Below are 12574 nucleotides of genomic sequence, written 5' to 3'. Positions count from 1 at the left end.
TAAGACGCTCACCACGGGGCCCGATTATCACTTAACCTAAAGGCAACAATGACTCAATAAGTAGTGAAAGGGAAAGCCATTTCATTTATGTGGGCACCCTGAGGCGTAATGCAACAAGGGACATTGATGACTCTGCTGTACTGTTGGGTCTTAATGAAAACGAAAACCGGTCTAAAGTTGTTGCCTATTTCGCTTCTGCCCGTTGGAACGTGGCCATAATTTTATTAACGTATTGAGTGTGTGGTCTATACGACAATGGGCATACATTGAGTTATTTCAAACTGGTGGTGTGGATAAGGCTTGAGTGCTTTTGTACATGCAATGCGCACCGTTGTGTGCTGTTAAATATTTTTTTAGTTATGGATTTTGTGCCATGATGAGTGTTACCATTTACAAATTTGACATGGAGTAAGGTGGAACATAGACTATATGTGTAATATAGGAATAGGTTTTACCCTTTTAACTGGCACAAAAACTGACACCTTTATTCAAAGCATCATGTTTGCAATAACCACAACACAAGCAGTCAAAATGCAAACAAAAAAGACAACTCTGATAATAATATGCACTGTACTTGAATTTGATTGGTCCACACCCGAGACAGCTTTTTGACTGCTTGTGTTGTGGTTATTGCAAACATGATGCTTTGAATAAAGGTGTCAGTTTTTGTGCCAGTTAAAAGGGTAAAACCTATTCCTATATCTTGTTTCTGGCAAAGGAGGTCTCATAATGTATATGTGTAATGTTGGGGAAAGTTGAATTTGCTGACGCTGCTGAACCCTGCGAAAGAGTCACGCACTAGTGCAGTTTACCACAAGGTGAAGTCGTAGCAGTAAAATTGTAAGTGCCCTTGGTTGTGGTTAATGAATGTGGAGTTAACTAAAAACCTCGACCTAAAAAAAAATACGCATCGTACTCAGGTAATTCTTCGAAGAGAAATGGGATTATAATCTTGTCGCTTAGAGTCACGCGGTGCTTGTCATCTATCCATACCTGATTGAAGTGGCTCAATAAGTCCTGAGTTCTAGAAGAAAGAAGATATTTCTGAAACAACATGGAAAGCAATTGCCCTGTAAATTAACCACAAGCCATATCGCAGGGTAGCAAACGTCAGAAGCATAAACATTGTAGAGAGAAAAGGACAATGAAAGACAAGCGGTTGATTTCTGAAAGTAACAGTTGAAGTTGAAGAATCTGCAAAGAAAGGAGAATCCAAAACTATTTAGGATAGTCAATAAACTCTGGTAATTGGACATCACAAGTTGGCTTCATCAGAGATCAATATTGGAAAATGATCTGGACTCATGGAAAACTTGTCAAACTCTGGAAAGAATACGTCAAATCCATTCTCAATCATCCGGAGCCAACAGTTGGACATTATTTAAGGAAACTTCTCTATCCAGATCTCAACATGAGAATAGATGACACAACTAAATAATATATTAGAAGGATTAGTATTAAACTCAACAATGGCAACGCTGCTGGCATACAATATATACACAAAATACTGAAAGCAGAAGATTTATTGAGCAACTCGGTGACCACACATGAAGCACAATAATGTACCTGGACCACGTGGCCATCACGTGCTGGCTTTTAATCCCCGTGGTCAACGTTCTCGTATGCAGCTATCTTCGCTAAGTTCAATTTACAGATGCCAATGAAAGATAAACTACCTCCTGTGTCATTTTGGCAGATGCACTGCAGGTGTTATGAGATTTAGTGCCAATGTGAGGATTTATCTTTTGCATGAGCAAGCAATTGCAGGGCTGCACCTAGAAGTGTCTCTACTAGCAGCTATTTTTGGCCTACTGTTTAAAAATGACCTAACGTCTTGGAAGAGACGAGAGAACCCACGCTTTACCCCACCGCACGAGCGACTAACTATAGTGTACCCATTTATACTCCTGGGTGAACAGAAGTTGGGAGGAATTTAAAAAACGTGTTGATTTTAACTTCTGGCTGGGAGATCTAACCAGTGACCTTCGGATTGCAGGTCCAGTGTGCTAACCGTTGCCCCAAGGCAGAATTCATGAGCTTAATGTTGTGTAGATGAGCTTATTTTATCATCAAACATACAATACAAGCCCCTGAACCAACTCCAGTGGATGTTCTAGATGCAAATGTAACTGTACCAATTCTCTTATTTTGATCTCTTGAAAGTGACTCCTCGTTTTTAAATTACAATATGTTGACATCCCTGTAATATATTACCTACGTGCATGCAGTAAACATTCTTGAGGAATAAGATCATGCAAATTTTAAGTGCAACTGTGTTGAAAACTGCCATTAGAGGTTTATACTGCTTGCCACACAAAATAATATTCGTAATTCTCAGTATTTATTAAAACCTTTTTCAGGACGTTCTGGATTTAAAACGATTAGCCAGTTCAATTCATAAGTGTTTACACATTAAATCTCACAGCATGATATACGTTGCCCTGTTAAATTGTTTGCTATTTATATGAATGGATGCTTAAAGCAGCATGTACATTTGAGGTTTTCTAGTATTGTGCACCACGTTTGGCTCTTCGTACATTTATAACTAAGTCCACTGCGACGTAAATATATGATTCCGCCACACGTGAGAAGGTGAGTGCACATGGACACCTGCAATATTTAACTCGCTGGAGTAAATGGAACACCTTTGAACCAACTAATGATAGTTTTTTTTATGAATCACATTTACAACAGCACAGTACTTTGTATGCATTGTCTGTTACACAGATGATGATTCATAGACGACTTCACAGCGATGGTCTGCCCGTCTAGGCATGCACAGTTTTGTCAGGGTATAAGTTTTCACAGTTTTGTGAAGAGTACTGTTGGTGGTATAATTGGAAGTCACAATTTATTATACAACACGAATATAAAACATAATCTTGTTTTGTATAGTGTCTGTTCACTAGACCTGTACATTAGGTTTGCCAACTTTACTTCAAGAGAAATTCTCGCAACATGAGTTCCAGAAATACACATAGTGAAAGAGATTTACCTGCGGGAGATGCCGAGATGGTGACCTGCTGGGGTAAGGTCTCTGAATTCGATGTATTGTATGCGACATTGTGTCTTGTGGTGACTGATGCTTGTATTTAATCTTTTGTAGGTTGCAAACATTTTTTTGTATTATCAGATGATGGAATAATGTATTTCTTCACCCAGATTTTAGTTTTTTACAAGATATACAGATAAAAAATTTTAACGTATGTGGTTTGTGCTTTATCTGTGCTGTGTATTAAACGTTCCTTGTCTGCAGATAACACGTTGAGATTCTTGAGGTCCTCAAGGTGTCTCATTTACATCTGTCATGCATTGTCAACATGGGTGCGTTCTCTAATATTACATAAAACTACTGTACATAGGAATAATACAAAAGTGTTTATTAGATATAAACTCGTTTTTTTCTGTAATTAATTGCATGTACAGTAATAATATACTGGAGGATATAATTACACAATACACTATGTAATCAGATATTTATGTGATGTCAGTAATAATTCAATATCCATTATTTAAGTTAAATCAATATTAATTAGTTGATCTGTTATATCTTCAGATTGTTTTTTCATAAGTTTGGGAGCATCAGCTTCATATATGTAACAGTCAAATATATACTGTAATGAAACAGTTCATCTTCTAGCCATATAATAATGCATCGTTATAGGGTCTTCTCAGCACGTTCCCCAGTGGTGGTGCTGGCATAGACTAACAGCTTAGGGCCACCAGTAAGTAACTCAATTGTCATTGGATTCATGACATAATAGGGGTGCATGTATTTTTACTGGAGGAATCCGATGAGCTATGAAGCTCTTTTTCACAGCTGTCCAGTAGGTTTTACAGATGACCAGTTCACAGATATCTTTGTGGAACTAGAACCCCTAGAAGGCTAGCACCACCACAGATTTTGCCAATTGGGGGGGGGGGGGGGTGTGGCACAGATCATCACCAAACTCAAGTGACCGCACTGAGCAGAGCGCATCTGCGTTGGTGGTGGTTGGTGGTGGTGCTGCATGAAAACAGGGGGACCGCATGTGGCACTTCGCGGTGGCTCTCTTCCTCGTGGAGCTCTACGGGAACAGCCTGCTGCTCACGGCAGCGTACGGGCTGGTGGTGGCATTCTCTGTGCTGCTATGCGGGGCCCTCATTGGCCACTGGGTGGACACCAACTCCAGAATCAAGGGTACTTGGTCATCAGCGGCGCCGTCATAGTTTTCCTAGTGTCACGCTTACATTCGTAGTGCTCGACAATAACGCGTAATCCATTTGTTTACTCTCATGCTTTTTTGCGTTAAACAGGGACCCATGGTTTATATACATTGTTCTTAACAGTAACATCAGGCAACATGGCAGCATTTTTATAACAAGCCTGGCTATTTTGATGAGACCCAGAAGATTGGAATCACTCTAGAGTTTGCTTGGTTAAACAAATGCTGCTCGATACCATACAATAAGCCGCATTTAACAATTATTGTATTTTTATGTGGAGGCACAGACTGGAATCCTGCTTATTTCCAGTATATCTTACATTACATGTCAATCCGCTGCTGGATGAGGGCCTTTTTGACCCCGCGTCACAATGCTGGTCAGTGGGGGTTGGTGAAGGTGAGGAGAGAAGCGCAGCCTCACAGTGGTATAACGGCATGTGTGTTCTGGAAGCCGGAAAGGTCCAATATAAGCCACGATAAATCACTGCTGGATAAAGACCTCCCCAAGCCGCCTCCATTTCTCGTTGTCCTGCGATTTAGCAATAAAGTAAATCTAGCACCCACACATCAGCTGATTAATAATTGGGCCACTCTGTCTACAAACTGGCCCGGATTTCTGTCTGAGACTCACTGGCAAGTCCACCTCAGCTGTACTTAACTCAGCTCGCTTGGTTTCTCTAATCAAGGACATCTGTTTCCGGATGATTGCTTGTCAGTTTCGATGTAGTCTCTCTGTTCACCAATGTACCTGTACTTGACACCATTGCAATAATTGAAGGCTTATTCCAACAAGGACTGAATCCAGATGTACCAACTTTGGTAAGGCACTGTCTTACCAACACATATTTCACCTGGAATGGTACATTCTACAGAAAAAATGAGGGTACCCCAATGGGTAGCGAATGTTTTCATGGAAAATTTTGAGACAGATGCCATCCAGACATCCACCCTACGTCCTTGTGGAAGAGATACGTAGATGACACGTTCGTCATCTGGCCACATGGCCTGCCAGCACTGAATCAATTTCTCAACCACATAAATTCCATTCACCCGTCTATCAAATTCACCATGGAAGTGGAAAAGAATGGCAAGCTACCATTCCTGGATGTTTTGATCGAGAAGAGACATGATGGCTCGTTGGGACATTCGGTCTACAGGAAAGCCACCCACACGGATGCCTATCTAAAGCCTGACTCCCACCACCATCCAGCCCAGAAGAATTCCCTCATCAAAACTCTACACCATAGAGCTCGATGTATCTCCAACCATCATCACCTAGCCAGTAAACTGAAACACGTGCACCAAGCTCTCAAGACGAATGGATATTCGGACTACACAATCCGTAAAGCTATCACCCCAACCATTAGGAAAGAGCCATCTGAGGACCCAATCAAAACCATCACCTTGCCATACATAGCAGGGGTCACCAAAAATATTTCCAAAATCATGAGCAAACACAAGATCCAGGTTCGATTTAACACGGTGCATAAAATTCGTCATCTGATCCCATCTTCTTAGCTCTTTCGGTAAAGTCACGTTGAAGGGAAACAATAAAATAATAAAAAATATATAAAACAATAAAAATTATCACGACGTTTCGACCATAACACAAACGGTCGCCATCAGGTGTGAAAACCCAACGGCAAGAAACATTTAAAAGAAGTGTCGGTTTGCATGACGACCCTTTGTGTTATGGTCGAAACGTCGTGATAATTTTTATTGTTTTATATATTATTATTTTATTGTTTCCCTTCAACGTGACTTTACCGAAAGAGCTAAGAATATGAATTACTGCAGTCACGAAAGCTTTAAATCAAAATCTGATCCCATCTGTGAAGGATTAGATCCCTGAAATACCCCGGCTTCCACAAACTAAGCTGTGTCTGCGGCAGTAGTTACATTGGGGAAACTAAGCGATCGTGTTCGTGAGCATGAGGCAGATTTGAAACACGGGAGGACCAACACTTCAGCCGTGGCTGATTATTGTTTTAATGCGGTTGGGTCACACGAAATTGATTTCTCTAAGATGAATGTACTTTGTAAGCCCACTGGCTATCAACAAAGATTCGTTCATGAAGCGATCCATATATACAGACACAGACACAATTTCAACCAAGAGGATGGGTACAAACTTGCCAATCGTTGGAAAGAAGTCATCAAGCAGTTTAAGTCATAACTGGCTGTGATGTTTCCATCTTGTCACCTTCCGATGTTAGTTTTATTTTGCCAAAGATGGGAAAGCAATTCCATTTCCTGCGGTGTCGCCCCTGCATTGGGCGTACCACAAGCTGTTAATTTATCCACGTCTCATGCGGCTCCCCCTCTCCTAAATTACGATTTCACATCAACATAACCATCTACGCTTGCGCAGGCCCCAGGGCACTTGTGCCCCGCCCACTTCGTTCTGATACCAGGACGCCTGAGCTACGACCATTTTAACCCTTGAAAACAGCTCGCTTTTAGTGTTTTCCCTCCCCTTTTTCCACCTGATGACGGTCGCTTGTGTTGCGATCGAAACGTCATAGTTAATTTTTTTAACCTATCTACGTCACTTTACCAAAAGACCCAAATAATATAATGATTGACAAATCACAAATGGGGTAGCCCTTGGGGATATAGATGGCACCATTATTCCGAAGAGATCAGATCTTAACATTATTTTGAGGAAATTCGTCAACAATTTACATGCAGGCACTTGTAAACATGTAAAATGATCGGTGTTCAAATAAAAATCCCACTTTTTTTGTGGTGCATGTCTTGTGCTTTATGACATTACCAGTGAAATGTCACACGGGTTCACCATTGTTTGACTGTCTTGTTGTTTCTGTGTTGCAGTGGCCCAGACATCGCTTGTGATACAAAACTCCTCTGTCATTTTCTGTGGCATCGTTTTGATGATGATCTTCATGTATCAAAATTACATCTCCAACATATGGGATGGCTGGCTGATCGTAAGGTTCTTTGATATGAATACATTATATCTGTCTTATGAAGCCCTTAAGTTTCAAATAGACTTTGTAAATAATAGACATGGAAAGTCTGTACTTTATGGTAAAGGTAACACCTTCAGAAAGTTCATCCATTATACTTTTAAATGTGTGTGGTCAGGCAATGGGGAGGACAATGTTCAACTACATATTAATATTTTACTCCTTGAGATTACGACACTGATGTCAGTAATTCCTTTGAAGGCATGTAATGTGTCTCTTAAAAGAGAGTGTCACAGAATAAGCATTTTAGAGACTATAAAGGCAAAATGGTGCCATATTTGTGATTAATTATTATCTGTTTTTGAAGAAGACATTTCTAACATTTAGTATTAATGTTAACACATAGTCATTTAGGATGATTTACCTAAGCCCAAATCATGCTTCATGCATCAGACTTTGTCTAATCTTGGAAGCTAAGCAGACTGAGCCTGGTTACTACTTGGATGGGAGACTGCCATGGAATACCAAGTTTTGTAAATTTGGACTGCTAGCTGGCCAGGAGATGGTAGTACATAATTTAATTCAATGTAACTGTGTCTCGAGCTTTGAATGTTATATTCTCGTATGCATGGGGTTTCTCTGGGTACTCCAGTTTCCTTCCACATTGGAATTGGCAAAATGTCTCAATTCAAAACCTGATTGAAAAAAATCCAAAGACGCAGTGAGGTTTCCTGGATGAAGGGCATTATTAATTGTATTTGTCACATGTTCGGTATTTGGGCATGACAATGTCACACAGTGGAACCGCTATTTGAATGATGTCAAAGCAAGACCAACAACCACTCAACAGCAGATGGCTGGCTTGGTAACATCCAGCTAAAAATGCCAGACAGGTGTGGAGATTTAAACATCAACTCAATGCGAAGTGATCAAATCACAGAATAAAGCAGGATGCCAGAATGTCTAGCCATCTAAACGATGATGTATGACGATGGTGGCGTGTGCTTTGCATGTGTAAAGATATTACTCTGGTCCTGCATGCATGATTGATACCGACACAAGGTCTTCTGCTACGTGGTGGTGATCGGCACAGCAAACGTGGCCAACCTCGCGAGCACAGCCACCACGATCACAATCCAGCGCGACTGGGTGGTGGTGCTGGCAGAGGGTCACAGCGGACGACTGGCAGGTCCAATCACGCACAAAGATATAGATCCTCCCGTATAGCCTTACATGTTGTTGATGTTAGTGCTGTTCATTTATATCCCTTTGGCAATCCACTTGGTGGTTAAAGGGCCTCTCCACATTGTATCAGTCATGGAGAAATTTAGCAAACTTTACCACTCCGGATGGTACAGGTTGGTGGGAAAGGTGTGCAGGACCAGTTTAGATAGTATTCGCCATAGATTTTAGCCATGGCCGGGAATTAAACGTAGGTTGTCTAGTTTATAGCACGATGTGCTCACCACTGTTTGACCACTGTACGGTGCTGTTGGTGTGAAGTTATAAAGACAACAATAGCTGATGTTTACACACCATGCTAGGTCTATATTTAAGGCTGAATTAACCCATTGGAGGTCCAGGACAAGTTCTGTTACCACTTCTTCTTGTGTATTGCTTTGGATAGCAACTCATAACGCCATGTGGAGGTTTGGTAACCAAAGCACACCCTCGGGGTAATCTGTATGGATGTCTAAAATGCCTCAGCTGATTTTTTGAGGTTCACAATAAGATGATATCACTTGCCAGTGATATTGGCCGTGGCTGAGAATCGAACACAGGCGTCCAGGTTCAAAGGGCAGTACTTAAATCGCCATTCCACCCCTAGTGAATCAGAAATAATGTCATTACCCATCCCTCTAAATACAACACTAATGCTGCTACCTATCCCGGCAGACATGAATGCCATTCTGCGGCGCATCGACCAAGTTAGCAACGTGTTGGCGCCATTGGCGGTGGGCCAGCTGGTGTCTTTCGCCTCGTCCTCTGTGGCCTGCGCCTTCGTGGCCGTGTGGAACCTCGGCTCGATGGCCGTCGAGTACTGGCTGCTGCGCCGTGTGTACCTCGCCGTGCCGGCCCTGGCACACAAGGCCGGCGCGGAGTGGCCCCCGGCATCCGCACTCGAGATGCAGCCACTGGGGGCCGACGTGACAGGTCAGACTCGTCGTGTTGCTGGGACGATGGATGCCACACCAAGCCTCAGTGGTCGGAATGCATGCAGCTGATCGACACGTTGCTGATTTGACTCACAGGAGCCCCAGCTGAAGCCAAGTCCCTCATCGGCAAGGGCGCGGAAGAGGAGCGGCCTGCGCCCACAAGCCGCTGGCTTCACGTCACGGAGCCATTCCGCACGCTGTGGCGTGGCTGGGTGACGTACCGCCGGCAGCCCGTGTACCTGGCCGGTGTGGGGCTAGCCTGCCTCTACATGACGGTGCTGGGCTTCGACTGCATCACCACGGGCTACGCGTATACCCAGGGAATCTCTGCCTCGCTGCTCGGCATTCTCATAGCACTGTCGGCGGTCGCCGGGCTCCTGGGCACGGTGGTGTTCACTCAGCTGCGTCGGGCCGTGGGGCTGGTGCGCACAGGGCTCCTGTCAGGCGTGGCCCAGCTCGCGGCCCTTTCTCTCTGCGCCGTGTCCGTCTTCGCACCCGGCAGCCCGTTCGACCTGTCGATCTCGCCGTTCCGCTCGATCGGGGTCGGCATGGCGGGGGATTCTACGGATGCGCTCGTGCAGCGCAATGGAAGTGACTTCGTGGCTTCCACGATGTCGAGTCGCGTCGCGTCCAATGCGACGTGGGATGATGAACCGGATTTTGCGCCACCAGACTCCTACGTGTCCGTCGCCTTGCTCTTCACTGGAGTGATTGCGGCTCGAATCGGTGAGTCCGCAATAGCGTGATCAGTCAAGGATGATAACATCTCAAAAGACAAACAGGTCTTCTCTAGAAGCTATACCAGCTGTTTGTACTGGGCTGTTTGAATATAAGTTTGATCGTTCATTATTGATGAAAAATACTTAAAATACAGTGAGGAGTATTCTTGCGATGTTACTGGGGTTTCACTCTCATTTGTTATTATGAGACTTGAGTGATATCACTAATACCCTTGAATGGAATTGGCCAAACATTTCCATGCAGGAGCCACCTGAGAATCTTAAGATAATGTGAGGCTTTCCCAGAAAAATACATTTTCATAATTCTTGGTTCTTTCGGTAAAGTCACGTAGAAGGGAAATAATAAAATAATAATAAAATGAAACAACAATATGAATCCCTGCAGTCACGAAAGCTTTAAATCGAAATTTTCATAATTGTTTTTACAAAAAATAGCAAAAAACAGGGGGAGTATCTCGTTTATGACTAAAAGTAACTACATTTGGCATCCGCAACATTCTTATAGCGAATGCATGTTTTTTGTGCTCTAATTTCTGTTCAGTTGTTTTTCTTCTGATTTTGTTTTGTCATGGTTCTGCTTCATTTTATAGTCATGATTTTCAATTTTTTTACGACCTGGGTCACTTTCGCAAATAAGGCTATTCTGCTCTCTTGAGTTCTTACCTGATTAAACAAACAACCTCGGACAGCGATTGTGAAGACGCTATGTCTATGCTCTTACAAGCTCTACACAGCATTTCCGAACCTGAGGAGTTGACCGCATAACAGACTTCAACAGTTAAGGCAATTGCCGACACATCTACCTTTGCATTGTCACGAGTCATTCGGCGTTTTCGGCAGGGCTGTGGTCGTTTGACCTGACGGTGACGCAGCTGCTCCAGGAGACGGTGGCGGAGCACGAGCGCGGCGTGGTGAGCGGCGTGCAGAGCTCGCTCAACTACCTGCTCGACCTGTTGCACTTCACGGCCGTGCTGCTAGCGCCCGAACCACCGGCGTTCGGTCTGCTCGTGCTGCTGTCCGTCGCCTTCGTCGTGACGGGCCACGCTCTCTTCCTGGCCTACGCTCACGGCGCGCTCGGCCCGCGGATCTGCTCGCCACCTCGACGGCAAAGCCCCGACGGAGGGCAAGGGTCAGGAGACGGAGCAGGCAGAGGCAGTTGTTCGTCTTCATCTGCTATGGATATTGGATGTGATGGGGTAAAGGAAGATGGCGCAACAGCAGATAGTGGTGGTGGTGTTGGTGGTGAAGTACGCTCATCGGTAGATTCAGTATAAACACCCACCTGCATGTGGATGACTTCTTGCTTTGACATGCCGGCGCAAAAAGGAGTGTAATTTGGTGGTACCCCCTGTGTTCTATGCTGCATATTATCTTGGCAGCACCGCAGTAGCATGTAAAGTTAATGTAATATGATAATACTCTTTGGATTTTTCGGTAAAGTCACGTAGATAGAAAAAATAAAAGTAAATAAAAACTACGACGTTTCGATCACAACACAAGCGATCATCATCGGGAGGATGACGATCGCTTGTGTTGTTTTATTTTTTCTATCTACGTGACTTTACCGAAAGATCCAAAGGATATTAATTCCTGCAGTCACGAAAGTTTTAAGTCAAAATTTAATATTATGCAATTATGAATTAATATTTCGTCTAAATGTGACCACATTTTCAGGTGCTGTACAGAATCTCGATTTATTTTTTTTACAAGCAACAGAGTCATAAGCAGAGGAAAAGTGGAAGCTCTTTGGCGTGGACTTGAATAGGATCAGGGAGTTAACAGCATGTATGAAAGGAGTTTCAGACGATGAGGAAGCATCTTTTAATTTACATGTCATAGAGCAATGGATCAGCAACATAGATTTTTTTAAAATACATTTGTTAATTTAACCACAATCAAAACAACAATTATGGTGATAAAATAACTCACTAATTGTTACCTTAGTCATTGCTTTTGCTCTTTAACTATGTTTGTGTTTAGAATAAAAACAAAAAAGGTGTTGGTTCAGTATTTTTAATTTTAATTGTAATCGATGTTCATGAACGATCCCGTTATATTTAATATCACAAGAGCTTGTCACTCAGTTTAATTTGTTAAATTAATGGTGCATAGTACTACATGTTTACAAATAACCTTCACTTTATAATAAAAACTTGTTTCAAGTGATTGCACTTAAAATATAGAGTACATTTGACTGTTTTAGACTACCGTATATATTACGATTTCTAAGCATTATGTAATATATGAATAAAGTAATTATGTCGTTAATGTATGGTGTATTGATTAAGACATTACTGGCCAGAGTCCTATCTTGACAAAAAGGCAGGAACGCATTCTTTTTGGCGATTTACTTTATTGTCAGTGATGGAAACATCACAGCATGTTTTCTTCAACGATGCCATGAAAAATAACATTTTGAAGCAGTATATAAAGGTGGCACATAGCTCAGTCAAAGGTGAACCATAATACTTAATGAAAAGAGTATTGCCATTATAACTTTATTGGTATTGTATTTAAATTTTCTTAATAACACTACACACAAT

General features: G+C 42.5%; 1 protein-coding gene across 1 annotated transcript; it reads left to right on the top strand.

The window, feature by feature from the left end:
• The first annotated feature begins 3414 nt into the window (after positions 1-3414).
• LOC116940911 (solute carrier family 40 member 1) lies at positions 3415-12484 on the top strand. Its single transcript, XM_032951287.2, has 6 exons — positions 3415-4180; positions 7041-7156; positions 8198-8324; positions 9032-9289; positions 9388-10017; positions 10872-12484. The coding sequence occupies exons 1-6, from the start codon at positions 4030-4032 to the stop codon at positions 11303-11305; spliced, it is 1716 nt and encodes a 571-aa protein (XP_032807178.1). The 5' UTR covers positions 3415-4029; the 3' UTR covers positions 11306-12484.
• Positions 12485-12574: the final 90 nt, after the last annotated feature.

The sequence above is a fragment of the Petromyzon marinus genome, chromosome 10 (assembly GCF_048934315.1).
Source record: "Petromyzon marinus isolate PM22_M1 ecotype Great Lakes invasive population chromosome 10, UKy_Petmar_22M1.pri1.0, whole genome shotgun sequence".
Lineage (NCBI taxonomy): Eukaryota > Metazoa > Chordata > Hyperoartia > Petromyzontiformes > Petromyzontidae > Petromyzon > Petromyzon marinus.
Note: the sequence above shows the minus strand (reverse complement) of the source record. Positions and strands in the feature narration are given on the sequence as shown.